Raw genomic sequence first — 21430 nt, 5'->3', positions numbered from 1 at the left:
ACCTAGTTCCAGGTCAATTATGTAAGTTGTCTTATGAATGCCAACATAAAGATGGTACCTTCCAGAAATTCAGAGTCATTAAACTTTTACAAAAATAACTAGAAAAAGTAATATGACATTGCATACAATAATAGTTATGATAAAAAGCAGAAGGCAGAAGCCATGGTCTAATGGAGAACTGGAAATATTCTCTGCTGCATTATTTTTAATAAAGGCATTTATAGACAGAAATGCATTTTGCACAAAAATCAAACAGGACAGTTCACAAGGCGCAGTATGTGTTGAAGGAAATCTGCACAAGTAAGTTGACAGTCCTGCTAGAAAGAGAGGTGCATACCTGCAATTATTTGCAGTATCTAAAACTGTTAGATTTAGAGGAAAACAAAATTGCCATTGTGCAATTCCTGGTTAATTCACTGCTTGCTTAGCCCCAAAATCCTATACTCTAAAATATGGGAAATAACTTTTACCAGGATTCTATTTACCTCTGATGTTTTACTTCCATTTTCATTTTTTGCTTTGGTGTTCGATCCCCATGGCGTATTACAGCTATAACACATCTAAGCTCCATCCTGAAATTTCAAGGGTTGTATTTCACAAGTCTGTACACAAAGGTCTTTTATTTTAATATTAAACCAACTACAATCCAGACAATTGACAAAGTTGTAGTCATCCGACATAACTACAGAAGTGATGAAGTATATAGTAAGAATATAAGGTTAACTGAAAATAGTGTAAGGTATAAAATAGAAATACTGATTTTAAGACTTAAGTAACTATAGAATATCTACTTTAAGTAGTTTTTAAAACAATGATTTTGAGGATCATTAAATGAGAGAGCATGTGTATTAGAAGCACATATTAAGTTGGTGCTGGAACAATGATTAGCAGTGGAAGTTATGCATAAAAGACGCTGAACTACAAAATCTGCTGTTCTATACTCAGCTCAACTAAGGGTGAGAAGCTCTGCCTGCTGATATAGCAATAGTGATTCCTTCCTTGTTTTCAGCACACAAACAAGCATTTACAGACCAATGTGAGCATGCCTTGCTAAGAGAAAAAAATTCACACAGAAGTTACATTGGGAGTTTGCACAATTTAGGCATAGCTACTGTTTTCTTACATTGTTCCAGAGGTGGTTGGCACAATAGGAATGTCTTCAGCTTCCAAAGGAATTGACCATGGTATTTGAAATTGGGGAGCAAGTTCTCTCATTATGATATTTCTAAAATTGGAGTTAAAAATAAAAAAAACCAAATAAGTAAGTTTAAAGCACAGCTTATACAACACATGCAAACTCAAAACAGATTATATATATGCATTTTTATTAATGTAGCTTTGGAGTACTAGCAGCCATGAATATATAGATACATATTTTTCTTTTAATTGCACAATAAAGACCACTTAATAATTTAGAGCTATTACAACTGCTACAGGACCATTAGACTACTGGCCCTGTATTTGTAACGAACTTCAGCTTTTCAACTCCAGTTCCTAAAAGAGTTCCTTGGATAGGAATTATTCTTGTTCATTTATACATGCAGACAATTGGCTTTGCTGCCTGACTAAAAGTGCCTAATAATCACCAAGTCCTTTTAATCAAAGAGTTAACTGTTGTCTTTTACTAGTAGTTTCTCAAAAGTTTCTGTGATATAACTGGAAAAATAGGTACAGTCTCTCACTGTAACTATAAAAGGACAATGCAGTCTCTGCCTCAAGAAGGACAGTACATATAATGTCCTGTTTCACAAATATTTCATCAAAATACACTGAACTTCAGACTAATAGCTATGTAACAAGTAGTAACATAGACAGGAAAAAAAGGTCCACACCTTAAAGTAGAATAAGCCAAAATATAATTGCTAAAAATCTTGAAAAAACTTGCAAAATCCTTCACATAATAAGATTCCAGACCATTAGATCATGCAAAATTCATGCTGCATCTCATCAGTGCAATCTTACTGTAAAGCAGTCACAATGTGCTTAGCCTACTTAACATTTCCTTGGCATAGAGTTCTATACCCAATTCTGTATGATCCCTCATTATACTTTTCTTTGCCTCCAGTGGCAGAGACAAGATGGTATGATAGAAGACGCTATGATTTTATTTCAGTTTGGTTTTACAAGTATGAAATCCACAAATATACAAGTAAACACCAGCTTCAGATCAAGGACAATGTACAGCAGTTTGGACATCAAACAGCAGCAGACACAACCATCCAGCAGCACTTCACTACTTGAAAAGATCTCAGCTACCTTTAAAAACTTAATCTTGATTTCAAAATATTTATTCAGTTAGCTATAAGCACTTTTAAAAACACAGATGTTTGGGATAACTTTAGGAATAAGGAATTCAGTTAGTATTTTTTTATTGACTTAGGGTTCTCTTTAAGGATTTTTCAATTGTTTAAGTTAATGACTTTTAATGTGATATTTTATTTTTAATCAATAATTCATAACTAATAGTAATAAGAAATAATATTAATAGTAACAAGAACTTATTCATAGTAATAAGTAAATAATAGTAATAGGAAATTTGGCAGTACATGAACTACAATAATATTCAAGGGAGTTAATAAGCAAATCTGAAATAAATCAGAAAACTCTTACCCCAGTATCTTAGCACAATCATCATAGTATTTCATGGAGTTTTTCACAAAACTGAAGCCATTCACATCACAGACATAGGACTGTCCATTAGCACGTAGCAAATCAAAGCCACAAACTGTTTGCTGTTTTAAAGAATAAAAGTTCAAGTGATTTAGGATTGCTTATTCTAAACAAATTTTGTATTTTAACTAGCTATTCATCTGAAAACACAACCAAAACATGTCACACTTTACACTTACTACCTTGTGTGAGTTCCATGTTAGGTTCACCCATATCATGCAAACATCTTTCTGTTTTTAACTTTTTATCCCCAACTTGATTTTATGCTTCCTGTATATTCCTAGCAGTATTAGTATTGAAGGTCAAGTTCACAAGAGCACAAACTTCAAGACTCACAGCAACCATGGGCCTAAAAGTCCCCCTTTCTGACAGTGGTTTCACACTACATACGGTTTTTAAGGATGGCAGGCAAGAAATCACAAAAAATTGAAAAACCATTTTTGTTAAAATTTTACAAGTTAGTTTTGACATTAACATACTATTGATGTTCATTAGTAGAGGATACTAGAAGCTATTTCAACATTACTTTTTAAGATCTCAAAGCCCACTTCTCTGATAGAGGCCCATACCCTACAGAATGCCATCACAGTCACATACAGGTAAAGGAGATAGAAAGCCTTCTTATAAAACAGGTGAAAGGAGGGTAAGAGAATGGATGACGTTTTGAACAAAAGAATCCTTGTAACTATACACCAATCTTAAAATTATACAAAAATCAAAGCTATCAAATGAATATAAATTTATTCAAGTAAGTAAGTACCAAATTAACAATGAATCTGTATCCGATGAAAACACTAGGTAACAGAAGTTTCAAAAACTTTATTGAAAGTGTGTTTTGCTAACTTAGAAACTATTATCAAAAAGTGTGAAAATACTATACACAAAATAGATACACTGTGGGCTAGCAAAGCACAACAGGAACATGTAAATTCAGGAAACTAATGCAACACAAGCAACTTATCCAGAACTTTTCAATACAATAAAGGAAAAATCAACCTTGGTTAAAAAAAGATGTCATATGGAAGTTTAACCTTCCAGCTTCTAGGAGTTCTGCACTAATTACCACTACTGGCTCATGCTCTAAAACACTATGGATATTTCATGTAACAAACAATTAATTAACACTAAATGTTTGATCAGATAGGAAAGCAATCATCTTACCTTAAAGGCAAGGCATACTTTCCAAGCAATTAACTTCTCTCTTGCATTCAGGATGACTGGATATCTCACTTCTTTTCCTTCGCTGTCTCGTTCTACTTTGCCATCCAGAGCTGGAGACTTCCGGGCCTCAGCATGAGCATAGTCTGGACCTACTGTGTATACCTGTATTGAAAAACAGGAGCTCTTGATCCAGTCTATTTAAATGATGTTGCATAAATTTGCAAAATGTATGCATATAACTCAAACATGACAACAACATCAAAAGATACTAGCGGTTTCCGTCATTGAAAAGGTCACACTAAAGTATCTTCCTCGGTGGCATTCTCTGCCTTCAGAGAACACACATCATTTACTGACAGCCTGGGATAAAACAAGAAAAGGAGTAATTATAAAAACTCAATTATTAAAAATTAATTTATCAGTTATGATAGCACAGAGATGTAAATGTTTTCTTCTCCAAAACATCTGCAGAACCTGGAGAACAGGTTAATTTGAGAATTATTTCAGTTTACTTACAGAAATCTGGCTGCAGGATTAAGCAGAATTTAATTTAAACTTAATTTAAAAAGTATGTTTACATTTTAGACAGGACTAAACAAAGCAAGGATCTGCCCAGCTTTAAGATGACAATCTTAAGACGACAATCTTAAAGCTGGGCAGATTCTTGCTTTGTTTAGTTCTGTCTAAAATGTAAACATACTTTTAAAATTAAGAATATAACTCCAGGCAGGTGCTTGAGAGAAAAACTGTGTTATCTCTCTACTGCAGTTTTCATGTTCACTGAAGGGTTTGGGGCATATGCTAGAAGAGATCTGTCAGCAGCTCTCAAAAATAGGCTACAGATTCTTTAACTAAAAAACAAACTCCAAGCATTGATTAAAAAAGTATTCAGCTAAAGCAGATAAGTGCCATACTGCCAATTCAGGAGAGAGGGTAAGTTTAGCGAAACTGCCTAATGTAACGTCGATAGTCTTGTTAAAAAATCCATTATTATTTGGAGTATTAAAAGCCCACTGCTGCTTGATGACTACACTGCAACTAGGCAAAATAGTCCCTAATCCTCAAGCCATTTAGATCTCTTCTTGTTGCAAGAATCTTTGTGGAAAGTTTGTAAAGCTCTTAGACAAACATCTGTAAACACATATTAACCTATTGCAAAGTGTTGCACAGAATAACCTTCAGAGGAGTACACCAGGGCATTTTTCTGAGAACATGGAAAGAGTATTCCCCTCATGCACCAAGTGATACCAAGAAGCTGACTGCAGTTATAGACCTTACACTCTTCTACACCTGCAATTTTTAATCTAAATATGGTGATCTCTTATGTATATTGTAAAACATTGGTTTCACATGTTTCGAAGTGGGCTTAAGATAGCCAAAATAAACACAAAGGAAAAGAAGTAATCTTCACACAAGGCTGTTTTAACACGTACTTTGTTATTGCTCTGTTTTAGCATTCTCTTGTAGTACCTAATACCTCTGTTAAGAATCTAAATGAAAGAGTGAAAATTATTACAGATAAGGTCCACAAAAGTTATTTTCTTTGACTCCATTAAATTTTAGCAAGTAACTTTTGCTTATTAATTCGCATACTGAGATCTACTTCAGTTAAGATTTCTTTGCAACCTTTAACCTTCAGATAAAATATCTAGGCAGCATCTGTTGGCATGGGAAAGAAGATGCTGTTCTGACACTAATACGATACAAAAGAGGAAGACAATATATTGGGTAGCAAGCCTCCAGCACCCGATTCTAACAATGCAAGCACAGCTGCTCTACATTACAAGTACTATGGTTTAGCTAGAATCAGAATTGCGCATTTTTTACTTAAGAACTGTAGTAAAACTCAATTAAAATTAATCTTTGACAAAGATTTAAAACTGACAAGCTCTTTGAGCACTTGATTGTTCTAAATATAAATAAGAATGCACAGTTGTCATACCTTCACATCAGTTCCATCTGTAGGCATGAATTCCTCATAAATATAGGAGCCTGTTTTCCTCACACTGCTTTCAGGAGAATAAACACTGCTTCTGCTGCCAATCTGAAAGATGTATTTTTCCATTAAAAAACTTAAAAGAGTACTGCTTGAGAAACTTTGAAACCACCTAAAATAACACACTTGTACTAAGAAAACACTTCATGTACCAAATGAAGCAAACTTTTGACCATTACCAAAAGATTTTTCTAAGATTTTAGAAGTACATTCCTGGTGTGTGCTAAGAATCTGCAGTAGCTAACCATCTACTGCAAGAAACATAGACCTTCATTCAATCTGTATGTTCTGAAATTTCTCTGATCTGCCACTATTCCTAAGCAAGCAGGACATGACAGAATTACTATGCAATCCTGTTAGACACCTAAAGCTTTTCAATAGCTTTAGTATCATAACCTCACCTTTCGAAAGAGCCTCTGGCTTCCACCCCCAGCAGACGTTGGATAATAAATGTAAACATTGTGGTCCTCAGCACTAACCGGCTTTTCTACAAAGGGCTTCTGGAAAATTTCTCCATTCACTTCCACATGATCTTCTCCTTCAATCAAGTTGCATTCTGAGGAACAGTGCAAAGAACAGAGCTGTAACGGTATACTAATGGCGTGCAATTAGTAAGAGATCTACATTAATTTGCAGTTTGAAAAAATAATATTCTATTATATCTTTGTTTCTCTGATTTTCACTGACTGCACAATGACTGATGATCACATGCAGAATATTTTTGCTGTATCAGGTCTATATTATGTTATTTAAATACTGTGTTCTGGAATTACTGATGATTCCCTCAGTGTCAGATAGGAAATCGTCTCCTGCAGATGCATAAGGTGCATAAGATGATATATTTTAAGTGTTTTGAAGACAGAGAAGTGCTCGTTGTCTTTTTTTGCCAGTGCCTTTCTCTGAAATATCAGGGAGCTGGCAGGTGAACTGTACACACAGTGTGGTGTCAGATGCTACAGCCATCTTCCATAGGGTTAGAACCATCTCATACTGTGTGATAAATGCACCCTGAACATAAAATTAGGTCCTTTGGTACTGGTATCAGCAGTCAGGAATCTGGTATTCAATGCTGGTTAACTGCAAGCAGCAGCTTTAATTTCACTTTTGAAGAAAAAATGTGTCCTTTTTTCCGTAGATCACACAGACATTTTAATACAAAATTCTCTTGACCTGTCATTGCAATCCCTTACTGTTGCTTAAAGTCTTCATTTTAGTGGAAAAAGTTCAGGTTTTTATGTAGGTACACAAAAAATTATTTCCAATTTATATTCATAGTACAGCATTTGCAGATAGATCTAGAACAGATTTCAAATATATGGCTGATTATACTCAGAAGGGGAAGAATTCAATAGCCTGACTTGTTTCTGTCAATATTACTTTCCAAAGGAAAATTACTAATAATTGTGGTTAATATAATATCCTGAATGCTGCTCTTTAGAAGCTCCCTTTAGTAAAGAGACCTTTATATTCTAGTTATTCTATGATGTCTGTAGGATGTATGGTGTCTAGAATCATACTTCTCAGTTGCATACTTGTACTGCCTTTGGCAGGGATGGAGTTAATTTTCTTGACAGCAGCTGGTATGGTGCTATGTTTTGAAGTTGTGACAAAAAAGTCTTGATGTTTTTGTTAATGCTGAACAGTGCTTACGCAGCCTCAACCTCTTTTTTTTTCCACATACTTCACCACACAGCCAGTAAAGGTCAATCCACAACAACACTTTAAACAGTGGCGTAGAAATCAAACTGCAAAAATGAATTGTCTGTGAAATTTAGCTTTCCACTATGTCCATACTGTTCTCCAGTGGAAACAGTGAGATGCTAATGGTTGCTATTTTTTCTCTGTTCTTTTTACCTTGGGGATTGTTTGGATCCCGGTTCAGAACTGCATAGCGAGGAAGTAAAATTCCTTCAGCTTTAAGAATACCATAGACTTCTCTTCTAGAAGAAAAGAATATGAAGAAATGAGCCAGCAAATCCTGCAAATATTTGCATTTTGCAATCTATGAGTAAAGGAGGAGAAAAATAAACACAATTTTTTTTCAAATCACACAGGGTAAGGTTACATATAAAATACTCTATTTACTAATACAATGCTTTAAAGGTCACTGACACAGCGGTACCTTTGCAGTGATCTCTTCAACATCAATAAAAATGCACTTTGCAATGCCAGTCCTTTCCTATTTGTCAGTGCAACAGACATTTGCACAAAACAATTGTCTTGTTAAAGGAGATTTTCAACTGTTCAACTTTATACAGAACAGTAAGTGAAGGCATCTGAAATAGCAAGTCTGCTCACTGTTCAGAAGGTTTCAGTGTTCATATATTTTGCTGTTGTTTTATTAATGTTTGCTATGCATGACCTCAGCTCCAAAAGAAAAATTGCTTTCATTAACCACATACCTTTGAGTACCAACAACATCTGTTAAGTATGATCTTTACAGAAAAAAAAATACTGTAAATCACATGAATTCTACAATTATCTGAGCTTGTACAGCTGCTATACATACCTATCCTGTATGTATTTTAAGAGTTTAAACTTTTTTTATTTGCTAAGCTTTAGAAAGATGTATCAGCAAATTTCTAACTTGGTAAATCTTCAGATACATTAATGTTAAAAACAGCAAAAGAAAAAAACCACACCTGAAGACCCATTCCAGAAAATTATGCATACATTAAAAAAGTGTAACATTCACTGTAACTTTATTTAAACTACTGTACAATTAGGGAATCAAGGGAAGGTTGAATTAGAAGAGATGTTAAAAATCATCTAATTCCAAACCCTCCACCATGGGCAGGGACAAAACATTGGAACTGTCGCTATGCAATAACAACAAATTTTTATAGTCTCTGACAAAAATGGCTTACTTTAAAAAGGTGATAAATGTTATTTACCTGTCTTGTATGTGATACTGCATATTCAAGTCATTGATTATGAATGGATTCCTGAGTTTTGCATAAGCTACTGCTTTGTCCAGTGGAAACCCTAAAATGTTTATTAAGAAAAACAAATTAAAATTACAAGACACATTACCAGTAAATAGTTTGAACCTTTGCATTACATCACTATTTCCACTGGTTTCAAACGTATTTACCAGTGGGACAGCTATTCTTATATTGTGTCAGACAAGACTTTCTCAAGCAATGGAAACAATATCACTTAGAAGTCAGTTGTATTATAGTAAAGAAGACAAAAGAATCACTTCCTAGGAAAATCCAATAAAACTGCAAGACAAAAAACGTAAAAGGACTTTCAAAGAGCTTAAATAATTTAGATGTCACAAGTATTTATGGTATTATTACAAGATTTACCTTTAGAGTGAAAAGAAATGAGACAGTCACATAAAGGCCAATTTTCTACTGGCTCGTTCAAAATAACATCCTCTTCAAAAATCACCACAGTTATATACTTAAACATGGAGAGGCGTTCAAGAATTTCTTTCATTGGTTTGGACTTTGATTTCTTAGCCATTGAACAAATCCCAACTGCAATTTGTCTTTCTGGTGGCTGGAAAGGAGGCAGGGGGAAGGGAAAAGTAATTTTTATGTGTTCTCAAAACACAACAGGGTTTTAGCAGCACAATACTAGAGCAGGTATTTTCTCTTAAAATTCACATGCTACCATTAATTTAGTTTTTAATCAGGTAAATTGCTAGCAGATAACAAAATGCAGCGTAACAGCATATCACACTGCATCCTCACAAAAAACGCCTCAAGAGCGAAACCGTTTAACAGCTCTATATTACTTTTTTTGAATATTGTTACCAGGAACAAACAGCTATGATCAAAGGCTAAGTCAAAAGTGTCAGATCAGAACAAAATCATACTTATGGCTTACTCTGAAATTAACTGGCAATTGATTTTTCAACTATGTCATTTTTTATGTCTAATTAACAGTCACAAGGCCTCTCATACACTAATATTACAAGTGAATTATGAAAAGGAAAATTAGAAAACAAGTAACTACTTTTCTAGATTTCTGAACCATTTAGTGCATAAACAGTTTGCCTTTTTCTGCATACTCTATATTTACTTTCACGTTAAACTTTCAGTAACTTTTTTCTGTCAGTGATATTTCTAAAGACAATGGCCAACCTACTCTGCTCTATAAAGGAAACAAACAAAAACCCACAGATCAATCCTTTAATTCAACTTACTGCTTTTTGAAAACCTAGCCAGCTACCTTCCCTTGCCAAAACAGGGGAATTGAGCTACCTGAGCTACCCGAGTGCTAATTTTGCACTGCTACTCTGCATTTCCAAGTTACTTTTAATCACGAGAAGTGCTTTAGCAATGCTGTCTTGCATTTAAACTTTTTAGACAAATTCACAATTAGTGAAAATTTAATCTATTCCATAAAATGCAATGTTGCAAAAAGAACAAACAACAAAGAGTTTAAAAAATGACACTTTGACTCATGCATAATATCATTAAGAGTTTGTCTTAAGCAAGCTAAAAATCAGTGAGCACAGTGCTCAAAATACAATTCAGAACACTTTACAGATATAATAAACTAAAGTATAATTACTGATGAACTTAGTATGCACTTTCAATACACCAAGAGAAGGAAAGAAAAAAAATCAAAAGTTAACTCTGAAGCAGTTGACAGCACACAAAAGAAAAAATCCCAATAATTTTTTTGCTTCCAACTATCCAAATAAATAAAACAGAGGCTTACGCCATCATCAAGTTCATTCCCAGAATCCAAATCAAGTCTCCAAATCATGCACATCAACCTCGGTTGCCCTGAAACTCTCTAAAATTGAGCACACCTACTTCACAGTTCAAGGTATACTTAATTCTCCAGTGTTCCTTCTTTTCCAAACATTACTGACACATTATGATCTGAATAGGAACAATTTCTCACTTTAGAACACCATTTCAGTACTAGACTTATGTGAGCTAATGCCATTTTGGAAAAATAATTAAATACTGAAAAATATTTTGAAAAAATATTTTTTATAACCCATTTTTGAAAAAAATTTGGAAATCAAAAATAATGCTTGAGAACAAAGAATAGTAAACAAGTGTCCCTACAGTACTTACAGAGTCATACTCTTCCTCCTCTTCTTCCCCATGGTCATAAAAGTGTTCATAATCTGTAGATCTGGCTGAATCCAATAATCCTTCTCCATCTTCTCCACCCACAAAGAATCTGGGAGGATCATTCTCCGTCGCATTAACAGACATGGTTACAAGACCTATAGAAATCTATGTAAAAATTGCAGGCACTCTGGCAGCTGAGATCCTGGGCATGTTTCCTACTTACACGGGAACACCAAAGTGCCCTGCTCTTTGATGTTGCTTGTGGACTGTTGCCACTGCGATTGTGTTGTTTACCAGGCACTGTTTAACTCGTTATCATCTGCTCATTACTGATCAGAATTGCTGCTCCAAGAAACCCACAGTGCACTGCTGCTTCCCTGAGATGGTATAATTTTTAACCTACAAGGAATAGACAAGGAAAAAAAAAAAAAAAGAGAAAAAAGAAGACACACTTGATAAAGGGAGATAAAATAAACTCTTTTTACTTAGAAAAAGTGTTTGGACAATATGTACCTCTGAGCAAAGCACCAGAAATAAAACAGCATGCACCACACACAGTCTACACTTTTAGATGTATGTTTAGAGCATGGAGAACAGTTTCAAAATTGCTATCAAACTACTGTTGCATAAATTTTAAAACCAGAAAATATAACTCACAGAAGTAAAAGCTAGCAAATACATTTTTTTCCTTACTTCAGAGGGCTTAAATGGAGAGCATATATTTTACATGAAATATACAACAAAAATATTCTCCAATATTTACAATTTTTAACTCACTATCCATGGCATTGGCTGTTTTTTCCACAGAAATTTTGTGATCAAATGACAATGGCAAACAGACTACTGTTTGTGCTAGTGAAAAACATAAAGCCACCCTTAGGACTATTAAAAAAACCCTAGTCTTAAAACTCAAATGAATCTTTTCTATGAAAACAGAATGTGACAGCTTGCATCAAAGTGTTGCCTTATTTTCACTGAGAAAAATTGAAAATTACAGAGATGAACACTAGCACTGCCTTCTGACAAAAGGACTTCTAACCACTAATGTAGCAGTGAAGTGAACAGATCTTGTACCCTTTTAACCTGTCATGTGAAAATAAAATATTGGCAAAATAACTTGTATACAGAAACAGACCCACAGACTAGGCATGTGTTATTTTAACTAGGTAACTGATGCTGTGAGATGTATATGGCTTTATAAGATTATTTATAATGCATCACTACTACTTACAATATTAACAAGCAGTTACTTTACAAGCAGTTTAGAAGCTCATCTGATTCAACCAGTTAGGTTGTTCACTTGTACGGCATTACGCAAGTGCCATTCAACAGTGATGCCTCAGCAAAACTGAATTTGTTTTCAAATATCAGTGAAAATTACTTTGGCTGTCCTATGAACTAAGTGAAGCAATAGTAAATTCCCACTAGTGGTTAACCATGAAGGGGAATGGCAAGCAAAGCAAAAGTTGCTCAGAAAGAATCTGTCCTAATTCAGAGGCTAGGTGTGGGTGAACAATGCTGTCTTGGTTTTGGAGACAGGTTTCAGGGGAAAATGCCCTGGAATGAGCATTTCCTCCAAAGAGAAAAAGCTCTTCAACAACTCCCTTTTCTTCTGCCAATGAGAAATTGATACCAGCAATCTACCCAGAAATCTACCCTCCACACACCCAGACACCCACCAACAGCAGAACAAAAAAAGCTCAGAAAAATGCCCAGGGAAAAAAATACAGAGGCTGATCGCATGCCCAGGAATAAAATGGCTGTTGGTCCCTTTAGCCTCTGGGAAGGGGAAGAGGAGATCACATAGCAGCCCAGAGCAGAGCACATGGAAAAGCTGTTGAATTTCTGGCATGAGTCTCCTCTTTGCAGCAGGCAAAGTTGGTGGATTTTAATGTCCTTTCTCATTTTCGTTCAGCTCCTCTGAGCTCTTGGGTTCAGGGTGGTCCTGCGGGCTCCCCAGACAGGCCAAAAGGAAAAACAAGGCAAGCAAAAAACAGTTCAAGGGAACAAAAAACCAAAAAGCTGCTCAGAGGATTCCCGGCACAGCCTCCAGGCTACGGGAAGGGAAGTTCCAGGAAGTTCCGGGAAGGTCCCAGGAAGGGAAGGTTCCGGGAAGAGAAGGGAAGGTTCTGGAAAGGGAAGGGAAGGTTCCGGGAAGGGAAGGTTCCGGGAAGGGAAGGTTCCGGGAAGGGAAGGGAAGGGAAGGGAAGGGAAGGGAAGGGAAGGGAAGGGAAGGGAAGGGAAGGGAAGGGAAGGGAAGGGAAGGGAAGGGAAGGGAAGGGAAGGGAAGGGAAGGGAAGGGAAGGGAAGGGAAGGGAAGGGAAGGGAAGGGAAGGGAAGGGAAGGGAAGGGAAGGGAAGGGAAGGGAAGGGAAGGGAAGGGAAGGGAAGAACCTTCTTGCTTCAAGTTAGCAAAAAAACCTAAAAACCTAATCCCACAAAAGAGCAATGAGAAAAGCAATGTCCCCATTCCACACTGTCCAGAACACACTGGAGAGAGAGAGATTGAATGAAGCCCATGCCCAGTGTTCCCAGGCTCTGGTCCTGCCCCCTAGTTAATCTTAAAGATACTGCACACATTTCTGGGCATAAAGCAGATGATCAGGGAATAAAGTATCATCATAAAATTACCCCAAGACAAATACAAAAACTTCAGACCCAGAAGTTGAAACTGAGCTCTGAGCATAAGGAACCTGGGCTCACAGAAGAGGATTAAAAAGATTAATTTCTTAATGCATTTACTATGTATCTGTTGTTCTTCAATTCTGCTAACAAAAAATTACTTTCCCTTAGAATGTGGAACTGTAGCTGTTTGCCTTTCAAGCAGTAAGAACAAGAAGAATTTCAAACCCCTAAATCATCTGACTGTCACAAGAGTTAGAAATTGGGTGTTCAAGTAAAGTAATCCTGTTTATGACATGGTAAAGAAAGAGAGCTTTCCAAATCCTATTTCTAGCAAGCTTCAGAAAGGCAGAGGTTATTCCCAACATGTACTGGCAACTAACACAGAATTTTATAAAGATATTAAACCAAAAAAGATGCCCCCAAAAAACCACTGATGAAGCAAAAAAATGAAGTTCCTCTTGTATCACCTTCTATCCTACTACCCAAAATCTGTATTGGCTACCAGTTTCTGAACAGCTTTCTAAAACTTAGGAAAAAGAGGGAAGAACAATGATTTGAAACAAATAAGTTGCAGGTCTTAAGATTTTTAGGCCTTCTTTCCCCTACCTATTCCTGTAGTACACTTTGTGAAAGCAGAAGAAGTTATGAAGTTTGTGTACAATTGGTGACTGGTTATTTCATGGGGATATCTGACACTAATCAAGTCTTTCTAGCCCAAAAGGCTTACTTCTCAAAGGAAGTAAAACCAACACAAATAGACTGAAGGGAAAGAACAACACATTTTTTTATAAAGATACTACCTGAAACACTAACTTCCCCAACAGTCCTATCTGAAAAGTCATTGTTCCGCTACCTTCCTCATTCAAGAATCTGGAGACTTTTGCTCTTATGAGTGGTAAGTACATTGCAGTAGGGCTTCATGTGCAGAAAAAAGACTTTGAACAGCCACATAGTTTGCTTGGAATTAACAGATTATTTTCTCCAAGATTAACACTGTTCACCCATTTGAGGGCAAATGAATAACTAGATTGCCACTCCATGCTACTCACTAGGCCCCAGAGTTTTCATGCTGTTTGTAAAAGTAACACGGAAGGCTATGGATCAGAAAAGGATACTGACATTTTTCAGGCTTATAAACTACTGCATGAACTCTACTGAAAACTACTGATTTGCATATAAACTGGCATTCTGACAGCTGATGGTTGCCAGTTTAGCTCCCTGACAGCAGATACTGTAAGCCAATGTCATTCCCATAAATTTGTGTCAGGATATATTTAATAAATTATCTATTTTTTTAAATTATTGCTTTCAGAGATGGGAATTAAAATTCTTTTCCCCCATGTCCTACAATAAAAATTGAGATACCCCCTTCTTTCTTGTGGTATTTGAAATAAAAATAAATCAAGAAAAGGGACAAGCAAAGAGAACTACTAAGTGACTGCAACTACAGTGAACAACTTACACAAGTCTCCCAAACACCATCTACGGTTATCTGACATCAAAAATGCAGTAAGATCACACTTGAGTTAACACATGGTTCTCTAGCTGTATGCCAAGAAGAAATAATAAATGGCAGAGCAAGAAGACGGAGCTCTCTTCCTGCTTCAGAAATACTATTAGTGCTGACCAAAAAAGCTTCAGGTACATGGTGCCCTATGCAGAATTCCATCTTGCTGCCCCTTGAGCATGTAAGAGTCTTCCCAGCACCATTTTTCTGTATTAAGAAGTGAGCAGCAGCAGCAATAGAAAGGGCATAGGTACTTTATGTTAGATCTTCATTAGCCTCATTAGACAGTGAATGTTAGACAATTATGTACTTATCTCAGCCATGAACAACTGTACTGTAAGCCAGACAAAAGCTTTGTATGTTGGAACATACACTGACCTATTTCCAAAGAAATAACATCCTATTTCCATCAATAACACCCAACAATCATCTCTCACTGTGCTATGACATCTCCAGGTAAAATTAACTACACTATGTTCTGTTTAAACTTCACCTGTTGCACAAGGCTTCTCTTTCACAGCTTATAGATTTAAAAATGTTTATTTTTTTGAGAAATGCACTGGTGCTCTTAAAAAGACTTTCAACCAAATGTCTGGCCTGTCTGCAACATGACATATCTTGGCCAAAAGCGAAAAAAACCCCCAAAAATAAAATCCCAAAAAGGATAAGAAACCATTCCAAATATATAATATCAGAGATTTTGATAGCCTGTGCCCTGCATTCCAAGTTCTGTGGTGCTCTACAAATTTTTCATCTAATGGAACATCTCTCAATTTCCATAAGAATATTCTTGTCAAAGGAATTCCACAGAATATTCAGAAAGAATAAGCCAAAACCTAGTCTTCACTATGTTAAAAGATATATCTATAATTTTCCTGACCCCATCCTACATGTTTCAGGAGCTCAGGAATCCAGCCCTGGTGTTTCTCATATTTACTTAGACCATAATAAATATTACTATTCCAGTAACTTTCAGCAACAAATCAGCTCAACGTAGCGGCAGTGGTCTGAGTAGTCGTGAAAAAGGAGCTCAAAGTTTTAACACTCACATTTTGAATACTAATAAGAACATATACAACTCCTGTACAAACAGAAGCATTTCACCAGATTGTCTTCTGTGTCTCTGCAGCCATCAGAAGAACAAATACACACTTTCTATACTGAACACTAATGGAACAAAACTATAGCAAAAGTGCTTCTTATCTATTATCTCAAGAAAAAAGACAACACATCATGCATTAAATAGTTACAAAATATTTTTAAATTACCAACCACTCAGGAAGACAACTTTTTAAAATGTCATTATATCAAAACAGTTTACCTTCCTTGTGGAATTTACAAACAAGTGACAAAGAATCATAAGCAGTGCTCATCTGTTACATGATTTTGCACATATATATTCATAATAGTAACAAAACAGACCACTGCCCCGTCCTCTACCTCCATACTGCTTCTTTTTGTCCTGGTTTAGGGAAAATTTGGGAGAAAACCTATAAAAGGGTTCCTCTAGAAAGCAAATTCAAGTGGCCCTTCCCCTAATTGGTTCAGGAAAAGATTTCTTTGGAGAAAAATAGAAAAAACTGTTTATTTCACAAGCAAAGCATTCACTAGCACACACACACAAAAAAAACCAAACAAACAAAAAAACAACATTAAACAGTAAAACCTCTCGCTGCTTTGAAGAGATGACAAACTCAGAAAGTCCCCTTGGTGGGCTGTAGCTCAGCTCACTCAGTCTCTTATCAGTCCCTCTGGCGCTGGAAATGCCGCGGCCCAGGCCCAGCCCAGTGGGCCACAGGTGGGAGTTCCTGGTGCTCTTCTGGTGTTCAGTCCAGAGCAGGTTAAAACAGGTCCAAATAAAAAGAAAAACCACAGTGCAGGGAACTTCTCTGCCTTAGCTAGCTAAAAACTAGCTAAAAGCAAAGGAGAGCTCTGTCCCGCTGTCTGTCCATCCACAGACAACACAGTCCAGTGGAGGAGTGAGAACAGTGTCTGAAAACGAACTGCGTGCTTCTTCTCTCCCCCGCTTCATTCTCAGAACCAATCTTAAAGGTGCAAAACTTATTTTTGGGCTAAACAGACAAATGGGGATATGAGCATCATAAAATCACCCCAGGACAGTTTTAAATACGTTTCACTTTTTTCATGCTGTAGGCATATTCCAACTGCATCCCTTTTCAGCTTCCAGCAATTTAAATATAGCACTAAAACACAAATAATGTTAATAGAAATTTTTCAGATAGTCTCAAGTTGACAAAAGGTTTTCAACATCTTCATGCTAGAACCACTATAGCTAATATTTTCATTAATAGTACATTTAACAGCGAAAATCTTCGCCTGACTCCTGCTGAGGCATTTTACCCATTTCAAAACTCAAATTCTGCAATATGATTTATGGTGCAAGAAACCACCAAAGACAGACAGTTTGTTGGGTTGCTGGTGACGCAAGAAAAAAAGCATGAGGAGGAAACAAGGTGAAAGCAGAGGACAGACAGGAAGAAGACAGGACCAGTGGAGTCTGATAGTTGAGAGCACCGAGCACTGCAATCCCAAGAGCTCTCCATGCATGTGTGACACCTTTCTACAGATGATTCAAAAAAAGTTGATAATACTTCAAACTTAAATGTGAGACTTCAGAACTGCCAACAAGAACCAATACTCAACAACAGCATTTTTTTCAGGTCTGACAAACAACCAGAAAGAGAGAAGAGACAGGACAGTCAAAAAGCAGAAAAAGAGGATGCCAAACACAAAAGCTGCTGAAGACAATGCTGCCAGTAAATATGTGATTTGTTTATTGCTTTACCTTACTAGCAAGAGATACATTGTCCCTCCAATTTAAAACTGGACAGAATTAAAACACATAATTTCTCCTGTGTCATGTAATCAGTAATAAAAAAATTAACATTTACATACAGATGTTGTTCTGCTCCCCACACGCATCCTGTGAGGTGCTCTTAGCAGTAGCTGTCAGCACATTACTGAGATGGACTAAATCTGAAAAAGTTTTATTTAGCAGCTCTGTCCCAGGATCTCTTAAACACAAAGAATGTTATAGTTACTGCCTGATAATTTTTACACAATAATAAAACCTCAAACCCAAACAAGCTAAACAAACAAACCAACCAAACCCCAACAAAGAACAGAAATAAACAAATCAAACAATAAATAATCAAAAAAAAATCACGAAAATTCAAGGGGATATAAGGGTTTTAAATAAGTACTGGAATTCACAAGGTCCAAGTATAGTATATGAAGCTGAGAAAAACCTCTGTCTCTCTTCAGCAAATACTAACTTCAATAGCCTTACGAAGTTTATCATACCTTCAGTAACTCAGCTCTGCTCAGTAACACTAGAAACGACATTGATGTGCAAAACAACAGACAAGAAATAGGCTAAAAAAGGTAACAAAGGAAAAAAGGGTATTATAAAGACTACATCACACAGATTTACAAGAACTAAGTCACCGGCTCCAATCTTGCATCAAACACTGAGCTTTTGATTTCACAATATGCTAACATATTCCCTAATCATGACAAGAATCTCAAGAAAAGATGAAAAGTAGCCTTTATTTGTTGCTTTTAGCCAGATGCTGATACCGCCTACAAGCCAAGCACTGCTCTTAGACTGCCACATGAAAAGATCTATGCAAATGACAAGACAAAAAGATAGATCTATGCAAATGACAACTGCAAACATGTTAAATTCTTTTTGTCAGTAGGAGCACTGCAGATATTTTTTACAATGTTCCAGAAGCATTACTATATAGCAGTTTATGCATTACTCCACCAAATTACAGCAGCTCCCATTCCAAAAGAGACGATCCACCTTCCAGTTTCACTGTACTGAAACCTGAAAAAACCTTCTCAAGAATAAAAGGAGTCTTCCTTGCCAGGTAAGTGCCAGTACCGGGATTTCCTGGCAAGGTTGTGGTGGTGAGTGGGCTGCAGGGTTGGTTTCTGTGAAAGACACCAGAAGCTGTCCATATGTAAGACAGAGCCATTCCAGTCAGCTCCAAGATGAATGTACTGCTGCCCAAAGCTGAGCCCCTTGGCCATGCAGGTGATGCCTCTGCTATAAGATATTTAGGAAAGGGTAAAGAACACTGCACAACAGCTGAGAGGGGTGGCAATAACTGAGAGAAACAATTCTGCAGACTCTGAAGTCATTCAGAAAGGACATGCAGGAAGTGGTCCAGGCACTTAGAGATTCCCCGACAGCTCGCTGTAAAGCGGGCTGTGGCCCTGTTGCCCATGGAGGTCTACAGTGGAGCAGAGATCCACCTGCAGCCCATAGGGAACTCCACATTGGAGGTAATGGATGTACCTTGAAGGAAGATGTAGCCCACAGAGAGTCTGTGCACCTTGCAGGAGCTGTGGCCCATGGAGCAGACAGAGGGCCAGAAACGCTGTTCCAGGATGGAGCCATCTTTTACTTCAGGGATCATATTAAGTGCTCAAGTGGCTCTTTATGGATGAATAAATTAATATATTAGAAAAGTTATGTAAAAAATGTGTCATTGTATTATAAAGCACCATAGAATGGTTTTGCTTTGAAGGGTCCTCAAAGATCACTTGGTTCCAAACCCCTACCATGGGCAGAGAACATTCCACTAGACCAAACTGCTCCAAGCTTGATCCAACCTGGCCTTGAAGATATCCAGGTATGGGGTATCCACTTCTCTGGATAACCGCACCACTCCCACAGCAAAGAATCTCTAAATATTTAATCTAAACCCCTTGTTCCTCATCCTGAAAGTCCTTTCCCCTGGTCCTATCACTACAGACCTTTGTAAATAGTCCCTCTCCAGCAGCTTTCTTGTAGTCAGTTTCCTTTTACTTACTGGAAGGTGCTCATAGAAGGCCACTAAATTTGTCAAATTTGCCTTAGTGAAGTCACATTGGCTGTCATCCATCACCTTCTTATCTTCCAAGTGCCCCAGGAGGATCTGCTCCATGATTCTGCTTAGTAAGCACCTGGTGGCCAATTAATGTGTTTTCTGGGGAAAAAAACTATGCACTGTTACTCATACTCCATCTTCAGCAGTAATGTATACATGCAGATGTTTTTACCCACACACTTTTCAGCTTGGTGGTTAGGACACACTTCTGATTAACAGAAAGCAGGGAGCTGAAACCTCTGAAACCTCCTCTGAAACAGGAGAGAACAGAGATAGTATTTGTCCTGTTCCATTCAACTGCTCTAGCCTAACTGCTCTAACACTAGGCTATTATAATCCTTTCACCTTCTATCTTCACCACTAAGTGGGTTTTTGTGTTTTCTTTGTTTGTTGTGCTGTTGGGGTTTTTTGTTGGTTGTTTTTTTTTTTTTTAAGTGGCCTCTGGATTGCTTTTTACAGGAGAGGGAATCAGTATTGCTGATTCAGTATTCCAAGCAGAAGACAAGTTCTTAGTCTGCCAAATCTTACCAATGAGACACTTCCAAGCACCCACTCTCAAGCACCAGGAATCTAGAAATACCCACCTTACTGGCATTTCCTACTGGAAACAACTCTGCTCAGGAATACCTAACATTTCTCAAAACTCTGTATAGCTAGGCTAGCTAATAAGCTTCAGTTGCCTAAGTTTTTTTCTGTGGACCCTTATTATTTTCCAAGAGCAACAGGTGTTTGCATCAAAAAATATTTGTACCAAAAGTAATATTGAGTCTGATCCTCTGTACTACAGTATCTTAGTGACAGAAAACTGCGAAGAGCCATGCAAGCCAGGAGTCTGTTAAGAGGCCAGCTTTGTAGCAAGGAAATATATACCTTCTAGGTTGTTCAAAAATAATATTTCTAATCTTAAAGCACAACTGTTCCAGTTTTCAAGCCACCTGGCTGATTTCCCCACGTCTACCTTTTCTCCCAGTAATTATATAGTTAGTTAGGCAAAGTATTTTCAGTAGTTTTGAATTACCAAACCTAAAGTGAAATAACTTTTCAATGGGTCTTTTCCTGACCAAGCTCTTTGCTTGCAGAACTTATTTTTCCCTAGCAGTTCACCAGTAGAAGAGTAACTTTTCAGCACAAGTAAAACTCTGAGTTTTATCTTCAAATATTGCAGTATCACAGGCATATTTCCACTCTCTGGTTGAAACCGCAAAATAAACCATTACTATCCCTTAACAGAAGCGCTAAAACAGCCTTAGAAGTCTAGAAAACTCCATCTAGCAAGTATCATTCTCTTATCTTCCACACAGAAAGGCAGTGTTATTTTAAACTGGCAAACTACACAGACTGGTATCTGGCATGTGTTTTAAGTGTCTCCTGCATAGCAACAGAATAGATAACCTTCACATTCATTAACCTCCAAGTTCCTTTCTAAATCTCTCTGTCTCTAAATACTCTGTCAAATATACCACATAAAATCATTTATATTTGAGATAAGTTTGAATATTTCAGGGAGACTGGCTTCCAAGATTTTA

The 21430-nt window shown here is 36.9% G+C and overlaps 1 protein-coding gene across 10 annotated transcripts in view; it reads right to left on the bottom strand.

The window, feature by feature from the left end:
* The window catches only part of PPIP5K2 (diphosphoinositol pentakisphosphate kinase 2), a 50877-nt gene that overhangs the window by 27824 nt on the left and 1623 nt on the right, over positions 1–21430 (bottom strand). For 6 of the 10 annotated variants that reach the window (XR_005255194.1, XM_038123779.1, XM_038123783.1 and 3 more), the window contains exons 1-10: positions 10873–11016; positions 9139–9334; positions 8722–8812; positions 7682–7767; positions 6229–6383; positions 5774–5875; positions 3832–3993; positions 2611–2732; positions 1124–1225; positions 486–572 (exon numbers count right to left, since the gene is read on the bottom strand). Coding sequence is in view for 9 of the 10 variants with exons in the window: in XM_038123779.1 (XP_037979707.1) it covers positions 486–572; positions 1124–1225; positions 2611–2732; positions 3832–3993; positions 5774–5875; positions 6229–6383; positions 7682–7767; positions 8722–8812; positions 9139–9334; positions 10873–11016 (1247 nt within the window). In the remaining variant the exon portion in view is untranslated. Of the gene's footprint in view, positions 1–485; positions 573–1123; positions 1226–2610; positions 2733–3831; positions 3994–5773; positions 5876–6228; positions 6384–7681; positions 7768–8721; positions 8813–9138; positions 9335–10872; positions 11272–21430 lie in introns of those variants that run through there. The other 4 variants (XM_038123781.1, XM_038123782.1, XM_038123780.1 and 1 more) reach the window with 1 other exon arrangement.

The sequence above is a fragment of the Motacilla alba genome, chromosome Z, assembly GCF_015832195.1.
Source record: "Motacilla alba alba isolate MOTALB_02 chromosome Z, Motacilla_alba_V1.0_pri, whole genome shotgun sequence".
Lineage (NCBI taxonomy): Eukaryota > Metazoa > Chordata > Aves > Passeriformes > Motacillidae > Motacilla > Motacilla alba.
The sequence above is the reverse complement of the archived record's forward strand: the minus strand, read 5'-3'. Positions and strand labels throughout refer to the sequence as shown.